The following is a 21,991-nucleotide window of genomic DNA, read 5'->3' as shown; positions in this document are numbered from 1 at the left end:
TTCAAGACAGGGTTTTTCTGTATAGCCCTGGCTGTCCTGGAGCTCACTCTGTAGACCAGGGAAAATTTATCTTTATTTGAAAACTTTAATTCTCGAGAGCCGGAAATGCCTCAATGGGGAAAGACATTTGCCAGCCAGTGACATAAGTCTGGTGACCTGCATGAATTCAACCCAAGACTCACGTGGTAGAAGGAGAGAACCAGCTCCCCAAATTTGTCCTCTGGACACCACACACTTCAAAGGTACAACACCAATTATCTAATTTATATTTTTATTTATTTGTTTGTTTGTTTCAATACAGGGTTTCTCTGTGTAGCCCCGGCTGTTCTGGAACTCACTCTGTAGACCAGGCTGGCCTCGAACTCAGAAATCTACCTGCCTCTGCCTCCCAAGTGCTGGGATTAAAGGCGTGCGCCACCACCGCCCGGCCCAACTATAGTTTTTAAAAGTCAAACTGAGGGCTGGGCCTAGTGGCACGCACCCTTAATCCCAGCACTCAGGAGACAGAGGCAGGTGGATCTATGTGAGTTGGAGGCCAGCCTAGTCTACAGAGAGAGTACCAGGACAGCTACTGAGACTCTGTCTTGAAATAAAACAAAAATTAATCTAAGGGCCAGAGAAATTGGCTCCGTGGTTAAGAGCAGCCTAATCAGGTAGTTCAAAATTGCCTGTAACTCCAACTCCAGGGGATCCAATGTCTCTGTGGGTACCCAAACTCCCCATACACACAAAGACACATAATTAAAAATAACTTTTTTTAAAAAAAAAAAATCAAAACAAGACATCTGATCACAGATGATGCTAGTCTGATCATAGCATATGGCAAAAGACTGATCTCCCAAGTTACCCACAGTGCAAGGGATGGGAAAGTATTTACAAAAACTAGCAGAAACTTCAGAGCCACTTGTGATGATTCATGGCAGTGTTGCAACTCACTCATGACTGAGGGTGAACAACAGCTGCCTTTTAATGTGGTCCTGGCAGGGCATCCCCAGTCAAAATGTGAGCAACGTAATGCCTGGTTCAAAGGCAATCTCTGGACATCTTACAAACACAGTGGTTCTCAATGGGGGCCCTGTGCCCACCCTCCCTGGAGGCATCTGCAATACCTGGCATTTTTGTTATCATGGTAGTCAGGAGGCTAGGGACCCCAAGAAAGGAGAGCCTGAAGATGATGCTAAACACCTCATAACGTCCAAGCAGATGCTAAACATCCCATAAGCCCCAAGCAGACCAACTCTACAGCAAAGGACTGTCAAAAGAGCACCATGTCAGCAGAAGTGAGGAGATTGGCAAATCTTGGCCTATATGCCCATAGCGGATGACAAAGAGAAAAATATTTTAAATATAGTCTGGGTGCAGCTGTTGGTGTGTGCCTGTAACCCCCAGGACTTGATTGGTAGAAGCTGGAGGATCAAGAGTCTGGGCCTGGGGCTGGTGAGATGGCTCAGCGGGTAAGAGCACCGATTGCTCTTCCAAAGGTCCTGAGTTCAAATCCCAGCAACCACATGGTGGCTCACAACCATCCTTAATGATATCTGACGCCCTCTTCTGGTGTGTCTGAAGACAGATATAGTGTACTTATAATAAATAGATAATAAATAAATTTAAAAAAAAAAAGAGTCTGGGGCTATCAAGGATGACATGGCAAAAGAAACAACAGCAACCTAAATAGTTAAGGTAAGTCCACCTCCGCTCTCCCAGGACAGCATTTCTGGTACCAAAGGGCGACCTGTTCTAACTCCCTTCCTTTCTTTTAAACCAATAATGACAATCCTTAAGGAGGTCTCTAGAAAACAAGATGGCAACTGAAATTCTTGCCATCTATGCTTTACACAGATAGGGAGGCAATTGTTCATTCATTTGTTTAATTATTTTTATTCTATTCAATTATGTATCTTTATGTAATGTGCATTGGTGGGTTTTGTTTGTTTGTTGTTGTTTTTGTTATTGTTGTTTTTTGTTTTTTCGAGACAGGGTTTCTCTGACTGTCCTGGAACTCACTCTGTAGACCAGGCTGGCCTCGAACTCAGAAATCTGCCTGCCTCTGCCTCCCAAGCGCTGGGATTAAAGGCGTGCGCCACCACCGTCCAGCTGCATTGGTGTTTTTGCCTGTGTGTCTTGTAAGGATGTAGGATCCTCTGAGTTATAGATAGTTATGAGCTGTCATGAGTGCTGGGAATTTGAACCCAGGTCTGCAAAAACAGCCACTGCTCTAACCTGCTGAGCCCCATCTCTCTAGCTCCCACGAGTGTTTGTTTTTGTGAAATGGAATTTCACTATAAAGACCTAAGCTCTAAATGGACTGGAGTTTGTATGTAGACCAAGCTGGCCTTGAACTCACAAAGACTCATTTGCCTCTGACTCCCAACACTGGGATTAAAGATGTGCATCACCATGCTTGGATACTTATCTTTCAAGAAACTTAAAAAAAAACATTTCAGTTCAGTGGACGTTCACGAACCTACCAAAAGGGCTCACAAAGTGTACTGAGCGAGGAAAAGGAAGTCTGCCTTACCTGGCTCTGTGGAGGTCTGTCTGCTTTACAGCCGGAGAATTCCCAACTGCAGGAGCTCCAGGGAGCAGCGACTGGAACATCGTGTTCCCAGGATGAGAACAGCTTTCGAACTGCTTTCCAGTCAGTCCCACAGCGAGCTCGCTAGCTCCAATCAGAGTAGCCTTTGGAAATTAGCAAAGGCTGCAGTTCAGGGTTCGTTACTCCCCCTCATAGCAACAGCTGTTAAACATTTACCAATGCCCATGAGAGGTTTTCCTTACGAAGCACCTTGGCCCATTGTCCCCCTCTCTGTCCTCCTGAGGTCCTCCCCCCACTCCCCTCCCCCCCCAACTTTGGTACACATTTCCTCGTCGTCCTCTCCTACTAGGCCAATCATTTCACTCGTGTTTAATGGTATCATTTTGCCTGTATGCATTTTTGTGGAATGCATTTCACTGTTTTGCTTAAAGTAATTTTGTTGTTTTTTTGTTTGTTTGTTTGTTTTTGGGTTTTTCGAAACAGGGTTTTTCTGGATCGCCCTGGCTTTCCTGGAACTCACTCTGTAGCCCAGGCTGGCCTCGAACTCAGAAATCCGCCTGCTTCTGCCTCCCAAGTGCTGGGATTAAAGGCATGCACCACCACCGCCCGTCGCTTAAATAATTTTATAGAGGCTTTATTATATACATCTCCTTGCATTCTCTTTCCCTTGCTGTGTCTTGCACTCCCTCTAACCCATTGCTTCACACTGTTGCTCCAAAGTGCATCTTCCCACATTTCTCCAGCTTCCTTTCAGAGGGCCACCATCCCAGACTATTCCCACTTTCCCTTACCACAGGTAACTCTCTTGCTTTCTCCATTAGAATAGCGCTGCTGGCTGCCTTCCTCTGAGTGAGTACTACTCCACGGTGTTCGAAGACCCATTACCTTAATACACACACACACACACACACACACACACACACACACACACACACACGTCATTAGCCAGCTTTCTCATTTGTTGCCAGGATAATCTCTAGCTCCCCGCACGCCTCTGCCCTTTTAACTTTTTAACTCATGATCCCTGGCCTCAGCCTCTCAAGTATTGGGATTACTGACAAGACAATCTCCCCAAGACAGACAAGTGAAAGATTGCAGCCAGGGCAAACAAGATTTTTTCTAAAATGAACACTTGTTCTTTAGGGGTTCCTAAAGAGAGGCAATACTTGTTTCTGAAATCAAAGTCACTATTAAGCAATATACAACCTATATACATTTTGGGGGGCAGCGCGGGTCAGTGGTGGCACACACCATTAATCTCAGCACTCAGGAGGCAAAGGCAGGCAGATCTCTGAATGAAAGGCCAGCCTTGTCTACGGAGGAAATTCCAGGATAGCCAGGGCTACACAGAAAACCTCTCCCAGAGAAAACCTCTTAGTTCTTGATTCTGCGGCAGAGAACTCAAAGGCTGAAATGCCGCAGGCCTTATGCATACTGGAACGCATCGACTCTTCCGGAGCTTAGCAACGCTCTGCACTAAGATTTCAGCTTGTCAAAACCGAGGATGGAAACTCCTTCGGCCTTGCAGCAGAAACAGCACAGGCAGACTTCTGTCAGGTCTTAGCATGCTGACCAACATCATTCTGGCCTGTGAGGAGGGTCAGGAAAGCCTGAAGTCCTGCAGTGGTGCCTCAGGCCAGGGCCCAGCTTCATTAATACCCGCAACGGGCCTGGCAGCCTTCTGCCCAGAGAGCAGCCACAGTCCAGTCTGGTCATATCCATGAACATCTTGCAAATCAGCTTCAGGCAAGACCTGTCAGGTTCTCTGCTGCTAACTCAGGACCTTCCCCGCCAGCCTGCAATGGGCTGCTTAACTAGTAACTCAGAGGGCAGGGCTAGTCAGAGCAATGGGGCAGTTCCAGTAGCTCTGGCCCTCCAAAGACATCTGCTGAGTGGATGAACACCCTGAGAGGCAGCAAGGCCTCTTACTACAGCCGTCCCCTTGTCTTCTGAGGCCTTAGCCTCTCAGCAGTACTCTGGCCTTTGCTTCCCAAATGCATGGACAACAGACAGAGCCACCAAACCAAGCCCCTTGCTCAGTGTGTTCAGTCTTCCCTGGCTTCCGCTCTCTTCAGCCTTCCCCTGACTATAAAACCGGATCCTCTTATCCTATTTTATGGAGGGGAAGGAGGTTCAGTTCAAGCTTACACCTTCTGCTGTCTGTAAGACCTTGTCTCAATAAAACCAGCAAAGTGGTGGTGTGCGTCTTAAAACAAACAAACAAACAAACAATCTACCCTGGGACTGGTGAGATGGCTCAGTGGTTAAGAGCACTGCTCTTCCAAAGGTCCTGAGTTCAAATCCCAGCAACCACATGGTGGCTCACAACCATCCATAATGAAATCTGATGTGTGTCTAAAGACAGCTACACTATACTTACATATAATAAATAAAAAACAAAATATCTACTCATCCATCCATCTGTCCATCATATATGTCCATCCGTCCATCACGTGTGTCCATAGAGGTCAGAAGAGGGTATTGGATGGGTCTTCTGGAACTGGAGTTGGAGTTGTGAGCTTCCATGTTAGGTGCTATGAGCCTGGATCCTCTGGAAGAGCAGCCAGTGCTCTTAATGGCTAAGCTAGCTCTGCAGCCCCAGTGGCACACATCTTAATCCTAATAACCTGGTCAGGAGGATCTGAGTTTGAAGCCAGACTGATCTAGTGCCACTCCAGGCCACTCAATCTGTCTCAAAAATACAAATACAAAAACAAAACAAAACCAAGCATCCTGATGCTAAATTATATGGCACTTGCCTCTTCCCACCTGCAACCTTTCTAAACTAAGGCTGTATGGTGGTTTGAATATGAATATGCTTGGCCCAGGGAATGGCACTATTAGGAGGTGTGGCCTTGTTGGAGGAAGTGTGTGGCTGTGGGGGTGGGCTTTGAGACCCTCCTCCTAGCCACCTACAAGTCTGCTGCTCCTGGCTTCCTATGGATGAAGATGTAGACCTCTCAGCTCCTCCAACACTGTGCCTGCCTGGATGCTGCCACGCTCCTGCCTTGGTGATAATGGACTGAACCTGCAAGCCAGCCCAATGTTGTCCTTAAGTTCATGGTCATGGTGTCATTTCACAGCAATGGAAACCCAGACAGCCTGTTACCAAGCAGAAAAATGCACGCGGTAGGAGAATATACTTAATTCAGCTGACTTTTTCCCCCAAGACATGCCTTATATTTTAATATGTATGGGTGTTTTGCCTGCATGTATGTTTATGCCCCACATGTGTATGTGGCAGTCAAGGAGGTCAGAGAGGACCCTGGATCGCCTGAAACTGGAATTACAGATGGTTTTGAGTTGCCATATGGGTGTTGGATATTGAACCTGTGTCCTCTAGAAGAGCAGCCAGTGCGCTTAACCATGGAGCCATCTCTTCAGTAGCTTCAACAGTGAAGCCGTCTCTCCAGCTTGATACACGCTAACTTTTAAAAGGTTGCTGATTTTTAACCAGCATGAGGGAAAACACCTTTTTGTTACCAGCTGTACTGGCTGGTTTTGTGTGTCAACTTGACACGGGCTGGAGTTATCACAGAGAAGGGAGCTTCAGTTGGGGAAATGCCTCCATGAGATCCAGCTGTGGGGCATTTTCTCAATTAGTGATCGAGGGGGTAGGGCCCCTTGTGGGTGGTGCCATCCCTGGGCTGGAGGTCTTGGGTTCTATAAGAGAGCAGGCTGAGCAAGCCAGGGGAAACAAGCCAGTAGGAAACATCCCTCCATGGCCTCTGCATCAGCTCCTGCTTCCTGACCTGCTTGAGTTCCAGTCCTGACTTCCTCTGGTGATCAACAGCAATGTGGAAGTAAGCTGAATAAACCTTTTCCTCCCCAACTTGCTTCATGGCCATGATGTTTGTGCAGGAATAGAAACCCTGACTAATACACCAGGCTAGCTTTGAGAAATTGCATCCCATGTGACACAGGGTGGAAAAATTGAGGTCAGAGGGAAGTGACGTCCTGCTGGTACAGGTAGGGCTGGTACCAGGCCAGGAAGAACATGGAAAATGGCCTCATCGTGTGGTCTGTATACAAGTAGCACTGGAGGACTTATTTGGTGAGTTCTGCCACTTGTCTGTGGCCAAAACCTTGCGGGCTGTACCCTACATCCAGGCACTGAAGTCCCCAACACACACATTCTCCCCTGGGACTGGGAAGAAGGTACACACAGACAGTTGGACAGACAAATTCAGACACATCCTAAGTGACCCAAGAAATGAAGCATTAAAGAGACCACAGTTTTTCTATTTTTATATTTTATATAATTAATAAAACAGTGCTTGTATAAAAATTCACACAAAGTTGCTAGAGAGCATACAAGTTTCAAAGCTGTCCTGGGTCTGTGGTACATTCAGTTTCCTAAGGGTGCACTCAGATCAGTGTAACAGGCAGACATGATGTGGTATCTCATTCTCTTTGGTAAAACTATTCTTGTTACTTACTCCTCACAGTATCACTCTGATATCCACTTTGTGCAGGGTCTGCGCTTCCTGGGATGTCAGACATTAAGGCTGGATCTACAAGAGGCAAGGACTGCCCACAGCAGTGACAACCCCTGGGCCCTCATCCCCCTCCCCCACTTCAGAATGATCCAGTGACCTCCAACCAGGGGTCTCCAGGTCCCTCTGGATCAGGCAAGGAAGCAATTGCTGGGGGGGATGGTAGAAACCGAGGCAATCTCTACAAGAACCCAAATGGCCACACTGTGGTGTGATCAGGCCAAATCCAGTTGCCACTAAGTAGATCCCATTGGTCGGTTGATGATTGCTGCTAATATGAGCCCCTCACCCCCTGACTTAAAGGGAAGGAAGGTCTGGGGGTTCAACACTGAAGGGGGAGAGCAGCGAGCACTAACAACACTAGACATTGATTCCCTGACAAACGTTTGCCATCAGACAGACACAGCCACATGAACTAAAGCAGGATTCGAACACTGTACATTCAAGAGTATCTTCAGACATTCTTTAACAGCTTACTAACAGAGAAAACCAAGATCACTACCACCTACTGTGACATACTATTTTAGTGAACACCAAGATGGCAGGGCTAATCCTTAGTCCTCTGGATACAAGGCAAAAATAATCCAAAACACAAACAAAGAATTTAGATGGGGACAGGGACAGCAGTCGACAACAGATTTCATGAAAACCATTAAATTCTGAAAAAATAAGTATTTCATATTTATATTGCTTCACGAAAAAAAAAATGCCCACTGGAGCTCCCTGTATGGATGGGTAAGTGAGGACACCATACAGTCCAGTGGGCAGGAAACAGCTCCCGGGGTGTCCAGGTCTTTTCACTGAGAGGGAAGATGGGACTCGGGGTAAGGGTGAGAGGAGAGAAGCCCTACATAGTGAAAGTATTAAGGAAACCAAAATACAGGTTTCCAGACCGCTCTGGGTTACAAACGTCCCGCTCAGTTCCTAGAGCCTGCCATTTCTCTGATGCGAGTAGACAGGACTTGTAAAAACTCAGTGACCGATTGTGCTTCTGATGTTGCAGGGCCACACTCCACTTTTTAGAAAGCAGGACAATTTTCACATGGCTTGGAATCCTCAATTACATCCTTCAAGACCAGAACAAGTCCCATGCAATTCTCTCAAACTAGTGGAAGCCGTGAGAGAGAGTGCCACAGCCATCTTTGGGGTAGCGTGTGTGTGTGTGTGTGTGTGTGTGTGTGTGTGTGTGTGACTAAGGCATTAGAGAGAGGCCAAGTGAGGGGGAAGGAGGGTCTTCTGGCTACCCCATCACCTTCTTCCTGGGCACAAGAAGGTTGCCTTGTTCTTTGTGGAGCCCCCTCACCTCACTTCTTATAAGGAGATGTGTGTGCAGGGGTAGGTATGCAACAGAGCGCCACAAAGTTTCTGTGCACTTCTCAATGTCAATAATTTAGGTTTACTGTTATAGCATAAATAATCTGAAAATGACAGTGGATAGAAGCCTTATAGCATTGAAAATTGTTATCTTTTAAATGCCCATTGGGTACATGCAAAATTATATCATGTGGTCTACTAGAACTAAAGTTCTTATCTTTATGAGAAAATTCATAGATTACTCCTATCATTTCTGCATACTAATGCAGCAAACTATTAAGCCATTAAAGTTATCACATCTGTAATGTCCCTCAAGGGTTTTATGGCTACCCTGGGCAACTCTATCTTCTAGTCAAGGCTGAGATGCACTGAGTTTGGGAAACACTGTTTCCTCTCCTTCTTAGGCACGTGGCCCCAGTGCAGGAGGGAAGAGAGTATACCCCCACGCTAGGGCTGGGCCAGGGTAGGACGGCAGAACTCCCTGCAAGGTTTGAGGGAAAGGTGTGGTGGGTCTGGGAAGGGGTATGGGCACTCCATTAAAGATGGCGTGGGTCCTTCCAACCCCTGCAAAAGAGCCCTAGGCCGCCGGGGCTTTGGAGGTTCAAGCCCATGCTGCTCACAGGAGAAGCTAACAACACTGAGGTCTGGGGAGACGGACTCTGCACAAACACATGGGAAGTAAACAGTTCTCGGTGAAGCCAAGAGCTCACCCGTGAATCACACAAAAATGGCCCTGCACATTGTGTTGCAATGTGACCCTCTAGAGCAACACCTCTGTGTGGAGAGGGTACAGGGCTGCGGGAGGGCACAGCTCCCACGAAGGCTGTAGAGACCCACGCCTCCGCTCTATCTACATTCAGGTCATCTTCCAGTGTTCTCATCTACACAGTGAGCACCACGCGGCAGTGGCAGACAGGCTGGGCCACAGCAGAAGGGAAACTCACATAGAGTAACAAAGGGGCTACACACTACTTATAATCCATCCCATCTGCTGAATCTAAGGGGCCTCTGGACTCTTCAAAAAAAAATCAGATGTCAAACACAGGATTAGTAAAACTAGTCACTATGCCACCTGAAACCACAGTTACCCATAATGCCTGAATATGGCATTTCTTAAAAAAAAAAAAAAAAAAGCATAAATCTAAAATCATCTTTAAAAATCCTAGCAACTGAAGTAATCTTACAGCATCTCATCTCAAATATTTTAAGATTTTTTTCTAAATAAAATGGCTCCCAAAGAGCCTAATGATTCTTTCAAAATTTCATTTTAATTAAAAAAAAAAAATGATAAAAATAGATGTAAAACTTGGGGAGAGCAACAAGTTGCTGGGTTTGCATTTTGTTGTTTTTTGAGACAGGGTCTCATCGCTCAGCCCTGGCTGGGCTAGAATTCATTATGCAGACTAACTAGAATGGCCTCAAACTCCAGTGGCCTCTGCCTAGAGGTGCGGGCTACCAAATCTAGTCTAAGTTTGAATTTTGAATTGTAAGGGTTAGGGAGGGCACCCCAGTCCTGTGAAGGGACCCTACCCTACCAATTCTCTGATTTCACAGCTTGGCTACCCCCCAAACTCCGGCTGTGCCACCAGGGAACACAGAACAAAGTCATGAATACAAAAGACCAAGTTCAAGGCTTCTTTCTTGTGGCTGGGTAGGTGTTTACGTGTGCAAATGTAGGAAACCACTCCCCACTGGCATAAGGTGCCTGTCTGTGGATACCGTTCGCGGAGCAACGCTCAGTCCCAAGGGCACCCATTGCTCAGCCTGTGGTGACCCAAGTCCCTGGGTAGCCCCAACCCTGTCATTTCTCCACTTTCTTGGCTTTCTTGAGGATGTCACACTTTTTCCTGTTGGGACGGCGACAACGCTCATCAATGCTAGGTATACATTCATAGTGCCACACCTCTTCCATCTTCTCCACGGGGTAGACAGCTTCCACATAATGGCGGATGAGCCTCAGCCTCGTGGGGTCCAGCTGCTTCTTGTTACAGGCCCCGGAGTGGTTGTACTGCAGTCGAAGGTTCTCGGCCGTGAAGAGTTCAGGGAAGAGCCTGACCAGGAGCCGAGCGGCGAAGTTGCCCACTGACAGGCTCTGCTGCACGATCTCACGGACCTCCTTGTCTGACAGCAGGTAGAGGGTAGGCACTGGAAAGTCAGGTGAGGGGACCACCAGCTCGTCCAAGGGTATTTTGCAAAAGTCTTTGCTGCTCCTTTCAGGAGGCAGAGGGGGCCCCTCAAACTCCTCACGGAACCTCTCGGGGTTGATTGCATAACTTGCTAGGTCCCGGCACTCGGGGCCAGGCATGTGGACCTTGCGTTGCTGCTGGTAGGAGCGGCGCTGCTCCGTGTCCCTGCGCCGACAGCGCTCATCCAGCTTGCCCACAAACTCCAGGGTCCACACGCGGTCGTTCTTGGCTCTCGGGTAGAGGAGCTGCACATAGTGGCGGATCAGCCTGATGCGGGCAGGATCCAGCTGCTTCTTGCCCAGGGAGCCGCTGCAGTTGTACTGCTTGCGCAGGTTCTCGTGGGTGAAGAGCTCCGGGAACAGGTGTACCAGCAGGCGGGAGGCAAAGTTGCCAATGGACAGGCTGCTCTCATAGATGCTGCGCAGCTGCTCCTTGCTCAGAAGGCAGTCTGAACCTGGCATCTCGAAGTCAGGCTGTGGGATCTCCAGCTTGTCAAAGTCAATGGGCACCAGCCAGATCTTCTTGGAACGCCGGCCAGGCCGCTCGCCTTCAAAGCTGTCCTCCACCTTGACCACCGAGATGTCGTCTGGCAGGCTAGAGGAGTCATAGCAGTCGTCTCGCGGTGCCTCCCCCTCGCTGCCTCCCTCCAGCCCCAGGCCCTCCAGCTCATCATTGATGCGCTGTGCACACTGCTGCAGCCAAGCTTCCTCCTCCTGCATATCAGGGAAGTAGATCTCTGTGTAGTTGCGGATGATCTGCAGCCTCTGAGGATCCAGCTCCTGCTTGCCCCCATCACCGTAGCAGCTGTACTGCTCACCCAGCTTCCGGTGGTCGAACAGCTCCGGGAAGAGCCGGTGCAGCAGGAACACAGCGAACTCCCCTGGAGACGAGGCTTCATCTAGGAACTCGGTGAGGTCTTGAGTGTCCAACACATGGTCTGAGGCGATGGTGCTGCTGCGGTCCAGAGACAGAGCTTCCTCTTGGTCCTTGTTGTCCAGAAAGTGGCCGGTATCCACTTGGTCTGCTTCAAAGAAGTTAGTGACCTGGCCGCTTGGCTGTCTGTCTTCCATTTCTCTCTGGGCCCAGAAGCGACTAAAGAAGTCGTTCAGCTGTGGCAAGCACTCGGCCTGCCAGACAGCCGTGTCCTTCACAGACGGGTAGAAGACCTCCACATAGTTGCGGATGAGCTGGAGGTGCAGCGACTCTAACTTCCGCTTGGTGGCAAAGCCACAGGCACTGCAGCCACGGGAGAAATCCAGGTCGCTGAAGAGCTCGGGGAAGAGCTGCAAAAGGAGGCGGCAGGCCAGGTCGCCGCAGGACAGGCTCTGCTCAGCGATCTGCTTCAGCTCTGAAGCAGTGAGCTGGTACTCAGGGGGAGGCTGGAACCTGGCCACCAGCTCGGAAGGGCTCACCTGCTTCTTGACACGGCTCACCTCGAGAGAGAGCAGGTCCATCTTGCTGTGGAGCTGGGACATGTTTGACGTGAGTGTGTTGAGCATATAGAACATCTTCTGGATCAGGAAGTAGATATTGGGGTCCCCATCGGTGGCAACCCCGACACCACTTTCCCGCTTCTGGGACTCGTTGAGCAGGCGCAGAGGAGAAGGGCTGTTACTGGAGTTTGCCTTCTCAAAGAGCTCGTAGGGGCTGAGCAGGTCCCCCGCGGGCGGGTTCTTCTTCTCCATGATCTTGTGGGAGATTCCATACAGGGGCTTCTTGTAGGAAGGGGTAGTGGCCTCAGTGGAAGGCTCCTCTTCTGCGGGCCACGCACAGCTTCCACTCCTGCCCCTGCTGGCAGGCTCTCCATTCCCCTGGCAGGGTGAACTGTTCTCACGGGAGCGCATGCCGGCCAGGAGTGCCTAAGAAACAGAGACCATTGTGCAGTTAGGTGTGTGTTCTGATCTGCCGCACTACACTGGGCTCGGACGGCACAGAACACCCAAGGTCAATGCTTCCCGGTCCAAAACACTCTGCCAGACAGGAACATGCTACAAACAAAACAGTAGCATCTGAGGGCCAACCTGTTCCACCTTCCTACTCCTTGAGAAAGGGCTCAGGCTAGACCTAGGAAGGCTCTTGCCAGGCTGGTAAGGCTGGGCAAGAACCTTCTACAACAGGTGAGAGACCAAATGAGCTTGAAGAGACCCCACAGTTGCCCAGCCGTAAGAAGGCCCCATCCTGGCCCACACCTTCCTGCTCTCAGACGGGAACAGTGGCTCCTGGCTGTGGTGGCTGCCAGGACTTACCCTTGATTCCCATCAGACAAAGGCTGGCCTAAAAGCTCCCTGGGTCCATCTCAGTGCCACCACTGTCACAGCATCCCTCCGTGCCAGCGCTCACTCAATGCCATGGATGAACACTGGTCCTGAGCTTCTATGGGAGTGCTGGCTGGGGACTACTTTCCAGCCTCCTTTGACTAAGTACTATGACAACAGGGAGGCAGGACTCCCTCCTCCTCCAGCCGAGAGTGGCATGCCATTGCTCTCCTCACTGCATGCTCACACAAGGGCTCTTAAGCTGCCCTTCTGAGGCTGTGCTCAGTCTGTGCTCCATCACTATTCTGGACCTCACTGCATTCCTCAGTGGCTACCACCTGTCTCAAACTAGGTGTCTTAAGAGAAGTCTCTCTATATGCAGAAAGACGAGTGACTTGTGATAAAGAGTCGGGGGAAATTTGGGGGCAAAAGGCGAGTTTTCAGTCAAAGAATTTTTTTTTTTCAAGACAGGCTTTCTCTGTATAGTCCTGGCTATCCTGGAAGTCACCCTATAGTCTAGGCTGGTCTCAAACTCAGAAATCTGCCAGCCTCTGCCTCCCAAGTACTTGGATTAAGGCGTGTGCCACCACTGCCTGGCTTCTCTGGCTTCTTAACATCTTTTTTTTTTTTCAGTCAAAGAATTCTAAACAATGGATATCCGTATGTAATAAGGATTGAATAAGTAATTTTAGCCCAAACCTTAACAAGCTCAATACAAAATTAACTGAAAACGAATCAGCCTTGGTGGCTCTTAACTAATATCCCAGGAATTCAGGAGGCTGAGACGTGAGTTTTAGGCCAACCGTAAAACAACAAAACAAAAAACCCTCAGAATTTTGAATGATCTACACCTGAGCATAGACATTAGCTGGATAGTAATACATAAATCCTTGGATATGGCTGTCAAAAAGAAAAAAGAGGGGCTGCAGAGGGGTGCAATATGCAAGAGACCCAGGGTTTGATCCCTAGCCCTGACCCCCACTAAACAAACAACCACCAAACCAAAGAACAGATTGATTTAAAAGGTGGGCATGGTGGCACATGTTCGAAGTCCCAATCCCTGGGAGGTAGAAGCAGCAAGATTGGAAGTTCAAGGCCATCTAGGCTATATGACACAAGGAAGAAAGACCTGGTAAACCTCAAAATAGCTGTTGAATGAAAGAAGCCAGCTTCTTTCAATGTCACCTATATAAAGAATCTGTAAAATATATGAGTGTAGTCAGAAAGCAGTGGCGCCTGGGGTGGTAGGGACAGGGAAAAGAAGAGACCCACAGACGTGGTGGAGGCTGACACCTGCACAAGCCACGCCCTCACGTTATGTACTTCACCTACTATTACCAGAAGTACTGATTGGCAGGTAGCAGCAGGTAGCAGAGGAGAAAGCAGCCCTGAGGTGCACCCAGGGAGGCTCCCTCCACACCTGGCAAAGCACAGCTAAGCCCGGCGGGACTGAAACTGTAATGTCCATACCATATGTGTTCTGCTAAAACAGACTGGGAGCTGTGGTTCTGCATTACACTCCTGGGTCCTGGAGGGTCCTCAGGGCCTAGAAGACAGTGTCTGACCTCAGTTCACCTCGGTCAGTCAGATCAGAGTCATTTGTAAGTCCAGATAACCAATTCCAGCACAAAACTGAACATGAGTTCCTTGTAGCCTAAGCAAATACAGGTTAAGAGGATACTCAAGCCGGGCAGTGGTGGCGCAGGCCTTTGATCCCAGCACTTGGGAGGCAGAGGCAAGTGGATTTCTGAGTTCAAGGCCAGCCTGGTCTACAGAGTGAGTTCCAGGACAGCCAGGGCTACACAGAGAAACCCTGTCTCGAAAAGCCAAAAAGCCAAAAAGTCAAAAAAAAAAAAAAAAAGAGGATACTTACTCAAGAAGTAAGGTTTACCCAGGTGGAGGTAAGAAAAGCAGCACCTACCACATATTGATGAGCAAGGGCCTTCCTGAATGCTCTTTAAGATAAAGCAGAACCATTCAACTCACAGGACAGAGACCTGGAAGATTCATTTTTTTCCAGGGACTGAACCCAGAGCTGTTTACATATGCTCTACTGTGAGCTAAACCTCACCCCCAACCCAGGATTTGTTTTTTCCTTATTTATCTTGGTGGTGGTCTTTTGTTTTGTTTTCAAAGATGGGGTCTCCTTCTCCTTCCATTTCCATCTGCTAAGCAACAGGATCAGGAACACACAGGTCACTGAGACTTTCAGGTGACTGAAAGATGGAGCATGCTGTTTCTGATCTACCCCACAACTGAGCAAAGTAAAAGACTCTGTGTGTGTGTGGACTTGGCTGTTCCAGAATGATCTCTGTAGACCAGGCTGGCCTCAAACTCACAGAAATACAGCTCCTAACACAACCTGGCTGTCTCGGGGGCCTAGCAAGAGGACCTCAATACCAAGAGGACCTCAATACCAAGAAGGTTGGGAAAGCACCAAAATCCTACTGTGGCATGTGCTCACGCAGACTGCAAGGGGTTTGTGAGGAGACACCTGAAGTCTTTATGAGATTGTCAAAAGCAAAGAAACACAGGAGCAAGGCCTATGGTGGGTCCCTGTGGGCTCAGCGTGTCAAGGCAGGATCATGCACGCTTTCTTTGTTCAGGAACAGAAAATCAGCAAGAAAGGGTTGAAGGCACAAGCAGAATCAGAAACGTTTTGGGGTTAGTATATGATAAAACTGCTCCAGTGCGTTGTACTCAAGATAAGAAAAAAAAAAAAAAGAATAGAAGAGGAAGTAAATACCTTAAAAGGGGAAGAAGAGAGAGCACTGCACAGATACACATTCGAGAAGTGCTGTGTGCACCTGCGCAGCCTTGCTTTGAAGGGTTTGAAACTGTAGGTCACTGGTGGAAACCCTGCCCTAGCAAACTCTTATGTCAACTTCTGTAGATTAAATTAGATTTTTAGCAATTTTACATCGTAAGTTCTACTGCATCAACATAATTTTGGTGGTCAGGGGTGAGCCTGAAGTTAAAGCTCAGCACTTGAGAGCACATCTGCAGAGGACCAGGCATTGAGTTCCCAGCACCAATCTCAAGCAGCTCACAGCCACTCCAGCTCCAAGGGGATCAGACACCTCTGGCCTCCTCAGACACCATATGCATATGTACCCACATATGTACCACGCAGGCACACACACATATACACACACACAAAATTAAAAATAATAAAGATGGCCAGGCGGTGGTGGCACACACCTTTAATCCCAGCACTTGGGAGGCAGAGGCAGGCGGATTTCTGAGTTTGAGGCCAGCTTGGTCTACAGAGTGAGTTCCAGGACAGCCGGGGCTATACAGAGAAACCCTGTCTGGGGGTGGGGGGAACCCAAAAAAACGTTAAAATAGTAACCTTCACAGATCATGGGATTACTATGAGGTTTTGCCAACAGGGAAGATTTTGAGTTTGTAGACACAATAACTAACTGTAAATGCTACAGAGTAACTTGTTTGGCTTGGTTTTGTTTTCTGAGACAGGTTTCTTTGTATATCCCTGGCTTTCTGGAGCTCCAGCTTGTCTCTGCCTCCCTAGTGCGGGGATTAAGGTGCGCACCACCCGGCCTGTAGGTTACTTTTGAAAAGCAGTGTTTGCTTCCTGGCAAGCACGTCCACTGCCACAGACGAGACAGGTCTGTGGTTAAGGTCAGAGGAGCTTACCGGATTCTCCTACACTCCTACACGGGACGTGAGAATACCCACCTGGAGATCCCCTCCACGGTTCTCAAACCCAGTCTTAGCCTTTTTAACAAAAATATTCTCATTCTTACCAAGCATGATAGAAACTCTATTATCAGTGGAAACATTTCTTACTAAACTGCTTAATAAAAAGCTAAGAGTCCCAGTAGAGGGCAATGTTTTTCACTCACAGAAACCCTGAACACACAATTCAACACAAACACAAGCACCAGAGGGAAGGTTCTTAGCCTCCTACACTGGGGTCCCGTCAACTCAGTGCTCAATTAATCCCACTAACGCTGCCAAGGCAATGACGCGCTGGCTGTGTTTACTGCTGATGATAAAAATCTCTGCTCAGCTGTCTAGGAATATCAAGAAATCTTTAAATCTCTGCTACTTGGCACACAGTATCCGGCTGACAGTTCCTAATTCTCCAAGGTGCATCTTCCAGCCATATGGGAGCTCTGTGGCACAACCCCAGCTGATGCCAGTATCTAGCCTGAAGACCTCAGCTGGAGAATTGGACTAAGTGAGGGGCCAATGCTGCCATGCAAGTGACAGGCAGCGGACATCTTGGAGAGATACCAGGGATGCGGCCACCAGCGTGGTAAGTACCGGTCATCATCATCAAACTCCAGATCTTAGAGCAGTCACTGACTTTAGTTCAGTGACTGATGAGCTTAAACAGTGTCCAGGGAGTCAGTCAAGTGGAAGGCCAAAAAGCAGCATGACTGTGGGCACAAGTGCCCAGACCCACATGCCTTGGTATACACACACACACACACACACACACACAATCAATCAATCAACAAATGAAAGAAATTAAGAACAAATATGATTACCAATTACCAAAAACTCTAGCTGTGCCACCATGCCCATTCCAGGGAGGGCAGAGCCAGTTCTTTCCACAGTCCTTGTCAGACTTTTCCAAAACTGCCAGCCATAAAACAAAGGCGTGGGGGTGGGGGTGGGGGGCTAGAGTGATGGTTGGGTGGTTAAGAACACTGGCTGTTCTTCTAGAGGTCCTGGGTTCAAGTCCCAGCAAGCATAGGACAGCTTTATAACTTGAGTTCCAGAGGATTTGACACCGGCTTCTGACCTCCATGGGCACCAGGCATGCATGTGATAAACACACATACATGGAGGCTAAATAAACAGCCACACACACGTCAACACAGCTATGTTTCAGGGAGACTTCCACAGAGCAGGAGGCAGCAGTCGATGGCCTCCTGTGCTGACCGAGGGTGGCACCGAGATGTGCAGTGTCCGAGAAGGCATCAGACAGCTTCCTATGGCAGTCCCTGCTAGTTTCCCTCTGATAACTAACTGTAGAGGGCATGTGAAGACAGCCATAGGCTGAGGAGTTAGGGCTGAGGGCTCGGGGAAGATGAACAAAGGTTGGTTTTTGTTTGTTTTTAAGATTTATTGGAACAGGGCAGTGGTGGTGCACGCCTTTAATTGCAGCACTCAGGAGGCAGAGGCAGGCGGGTCTCTCTTAGCTCTTAGTTTGAGGCTAGCCTTGTCCACAGATTAAGTTCCATGACAGCCAGGGCTACACAAAAATATCCTGTTTCAAAACAAACAAACAAAAAACCCTAAACAAAAAGTTTTATTTAGCTGGGTGTGGTGGTGCACACCTTTAATCCCAGCACTCAAGAGCCTGGGGCAGGAGGATCTCTGAGTCCGAGGCCAGTTTAGACTACAGAGTGAGTGAGTTCCAGAACAGCCAGGGCTACACAGAGAAACCCTGTCTCAAAAAAAAAAAAAATAATAATAATAATTATTTTTATTTATTTTCAAATAATTACTTTTTATTTTATGTGTAAGAGTATTTGGTCTGCATGAATGAACGTGTACTGCATGTTTGCCTGGTTTTCTCAGGTCAGAAGAAGGTGCTGGGAAATCGCTGGGGACTGAGCCGTCTCTCCCCAGTAGCTTTTTTGATGCTTCTCTTTGATGTTCTATATAAACAATTCTGGCACCTGCAAAAGCTTTAATTTCTCCAGCTTTCCTTTAAAAACGGTTTTGCTCATTCTGTGCATGTCCCATGTATACTGGTCACTGTGTATGTGGAAGCCAGAGACACATGTGGGCGATAGCTCTCTCCCACCATGTGAGCACCAAAGATTAAACTCTGGTCACCAGGCTCAGTTGCAAGCACCTTCCCTTTGAAACAAGGCTGCATTACACAGTCCAAACTCTGTCCCCTGCTTTCTGAGGGAAGGAATTATAAGCCCTGGACAATTCACCAGGCTTGTTAATTTTTGTGATATGAAAACTGAGCCCAGAGCTGTGTACACATTAGACGTGTGATACATCTTAGCTCTCTCTATCAGACTCGGTAACTGTTAGCGTGCCCGCTTCCACTCTTTCTGATGAGGGTCTGCAGCCTCCACTCCCCACCCTGAGATGGTCAAAGTGCTAAGAGACCTTATGCTCCCTGCCTGGTCTCACTATCATACCCAGAAGGCTCAGGAACTCAGCTAAAACGTCAACCCTATCTGACCTATACTGGTATTATTTCACAAACTTAGCTCACACTCAAAAAAAATTCAATAGTTGTTCTTCAGTCACGAGGGCTCTAATACTGATTTACTGACACATAAATTTCCACAAACTTTCAAAAGAGTAAATACCAGCCAGCCACAGAGGTACACAGTTAAGCACTTAGGAGTCTGATGCAGAAATTCTAGGCTAGCCTGAGCTACAGAACAAGAACCTGACTTAAGAGACATACAGACAAGCAGTGAGAGAAGCTGGGTGCAGCAGTGATACACACCTGGGATCTCAACCCTTGGTAGGCGTGGGCACGAGAAAAGTTCAAGGTCATTCTTGACTAAAATCAGGGAGAGATTGGGCATGCTGGCCTTTCACCCCAAGCACTGGTATTACTTATATTTCTAAACACTCTCCTGTAGGCATATATTCTTCACACCTACTTTAATAAAATGTCAACCTCCCGTCTAGCCCACCACGCACCAAAGGTGGTGGGAAAGAAAGGTCATTGGGCAATGGGGGAGGTGGACCTATGTAGAAATAGTTCTTTGGGGTGATTCCAATCTTTGTTGCTCTCAGTCCAGTTCCCTGGCAAACACCACACACGAATCAGCAAGGGCTGCAAAGTTTGCCAATCAGCCCAAGTATGTAGAAGCGGCAAGAAGCCACAGGACCCTCACAAGAAGTTCTTTGTTTTTCGAGACAGGGTTTCTCTGTGTAGCCCTGGCTGTCCTGGAACTCACTCTGTAGATCAGGCTGGTCTCGAACTCAGAAATCTGCCTGCCTCTGCCTCCTGGGATTAAAGGCGAGTGCCACCACTGTCCAGCCACAAGAAGTTCTTGAGTGAGTTTCTGTCTGTGAAGTCAGTACAAGCGAAGCTCGGCAACACAATGTAAGACAAACCAATACATGCGGTGAAGACTAGCAAGACGGAGCAAAGCCAACCAATGGTTGAGCTTCTAAACATCACTCGTCCTTTCTGGTGTTTCCTATAACAAAACATCCTTTCACCTGTGTCTGCTTCGGCAAAACATCCTTTTACCTCTCTGCCCCAGCAAAACATACTAATAACCTAACTGAGTCTCCAAAGAAATGGCCTCTTGAAGAAACACTCACACAGGAAATGAGGTCTATGTAGAAAGCAGGTGGTCTCTCTACAGATAACACTAATCATTAGGAAAAACAACAGTAAACTGTCATCTAAAAGATGTAAGACTAGGATGGGTATATATCTCAGTCCATAGTGCTTACCAGCAAGCACAAGGCTGTGGGTTCAATCCCCAGCACCACACACATCAAATGTGGTAGGACACACCTGTAATCTCAGCACTGGGAAGTGGAAGCAGGAAGATCAGGAGTTCAAGATTATCCTCAGCTACACAAGGAATCTGAAGACAGCTTGGGCTACATCAGAGGAGAGCCCAGGACAGCTCAGTAGTAGAACTCTGGCCTAGCATCATGAGGCCCTGGTTTTGAACATCAGCACCAAAAAGAAGAAAAAGCAAATGGTAATGTGTATGAGGCTTTCAGCTGAAGCCCCAGCACAGACAACAAATGAAAGTGAAAAAGGCAATGGCGGTTGGGCAGCATGGCCCTCACCTTTAATCCCACCCAGCACTTGGGAGGCAGGGGCACGCGAATTTCTGAGTTCGAGGCCAGCCTGGTCTACAGAGTGAGTTCCAGGACAGCCAGGGCTACACAGAGAAACCCGGTCTTGAAAAACAAAACAAACAAAAAAAGGGGCAATGGCTGCCTCTAAATACTGCTGCTCAGGCTGTGTGGTCATCCCCCTACACAAATATTGTTGTCTTAGGCACACCCGTCTGATGTGCTCTGGGGCAGCAAGGGAACAAATGGTTAACTGTTCACATAGGCAGTTCCACTAACCAATCTGTGGGTTTTACTGCTTCCACACATGAGTGGCATTGAAGAAGTCATTGTCACTATAATGAGAACAAATACCTATACATGATGCTTTCCCCAGATCACAGGGGATGAAGCAAGGATTGGATTTAGAGTAAATGGTCGGATATTTCTAAGTATTCCATTACAGAAATGCTTAAAGGCAGTGAGGCATGATGGCGCACACCTTTTATTCCGGCACTCAAGAGGCTGGTGGAATTCTGAGTTCAAGGTCAGCCTGGTCTGCAGAGTGAGTTCTAGGACAGCCAGGGCTACACAGAGAAACCCTGTCTTGAAAAACCAAACCAAACCAACCCCCCCCCCCAAAAAAAATCCAAAAACAAAAGATGCTTAAAGGTGAGGAAAAAAAATAAATTTTTTTCATGAGCATTACAGATTTTTTTAAAAAATGTCTCGTTGAGGGTTGGGAGACAGCTCAGTGGGTAAAACACTGGGAAGAGCTGAGGTGAGATCCCCAGAACCCAGCAAACGCTAAGCATAGTAGGAGACCATTGTTCCTAAGGCAAGATGGAAGTACAGACAGCCCTCGGTCAGCTAGCCTGTTGTATACAGCAGTGAACAAGGAAGAGAGCTTGTCTCAAGGTGGAAGGTGAGGACAGACACATCACCAGGTTTCCACTAACTTCCAACACAGAGGCCCTATTCACTTCCAACACAGACATGCACACATCACACACACACACACACACATTTTTAAACAATGTCTTAATTAAGTACAATGTCTTAATTAAGTATCGCTCCTGACAGTAACAAAGTGGGGCCAGCCCAAATGCCCATCAGTTCATGAATGGGTAAACAAAATGAAATACAGCTACACAATAGCCTATTTATTATTTTGGTTATAAAGAAGAACAGCGTGTTTTTGGAAATCTGGATCTCCATGCAAAGAGCTTGGAAGTCCTATCTCACTTTAACAAGTAAACAGCTTACACAAACTTAAAACCAAACAATTTTCCTAGGATCCAGACAGGGAGAGAACATGGACCAGCAGCCACCCGTGAAACTGGAGAACAAGCACTGAGATTACAGCCACAAAGAGGATAGCCAGGGCAGAGATCTCCAGGGGAAGCCAGGGCAGAGATCTCCAGGGGAAGCCAGGGCAGAGATCTC

The 21,991-nt window shown here is 48.0% G+C and overlaps 1 protein-coding gene across 3 annotated transcripts in view; it reads right to left on the bottom strand.

Moving 5' to 3' along the window:
• Positions 1-6,771: 6,771 nt before the first annotated feature.
• The window catches only part of Bend3 (BEN domain containing 3), a 36,672-nt gene continuing 21,452 nt past the window's right edge, over positions 6,772-21,991 (bottom strand). For all 3 annotated transcript variants that reach the window (XM_031347251.1, XM_031347250.1, XM_031347252.1), the window contains one exon: positions 6,772-12,391. In XM_031347251.1, coding sequence (XP_031203111.1) covers positions 10,148-12,391 — 2,244 coding nt within the window. In that variant the 3' untranslated portion in view covers positions 6,772-10,147. The remainder of the gene's footprint in view (positions 12,392-21,991) is intronic.

The sequence above is a fragment of the Mastomys coucha genome, unplaced genomic scaffold, assembly GCF_008632895.1.
Source record: "Mastomys coucha isolate ucsf_1 unplaced genomic scaffold, UCSF_Mcou_1 pScaffold3, whole genome shotgun sequence".
Classification (NCBI taxonomy): domain Eukaryota; kingdom Metazoa; phylum Chordata; class Mammalia; order Rodentia; family Muridae; genus Mastomys; species Mastomys coucha.
The sequence above is the reverse complement of the archived record's forward strand: the minus strand, read 5'-3'. Positions and strand labels throughout refer to the sequence as shown.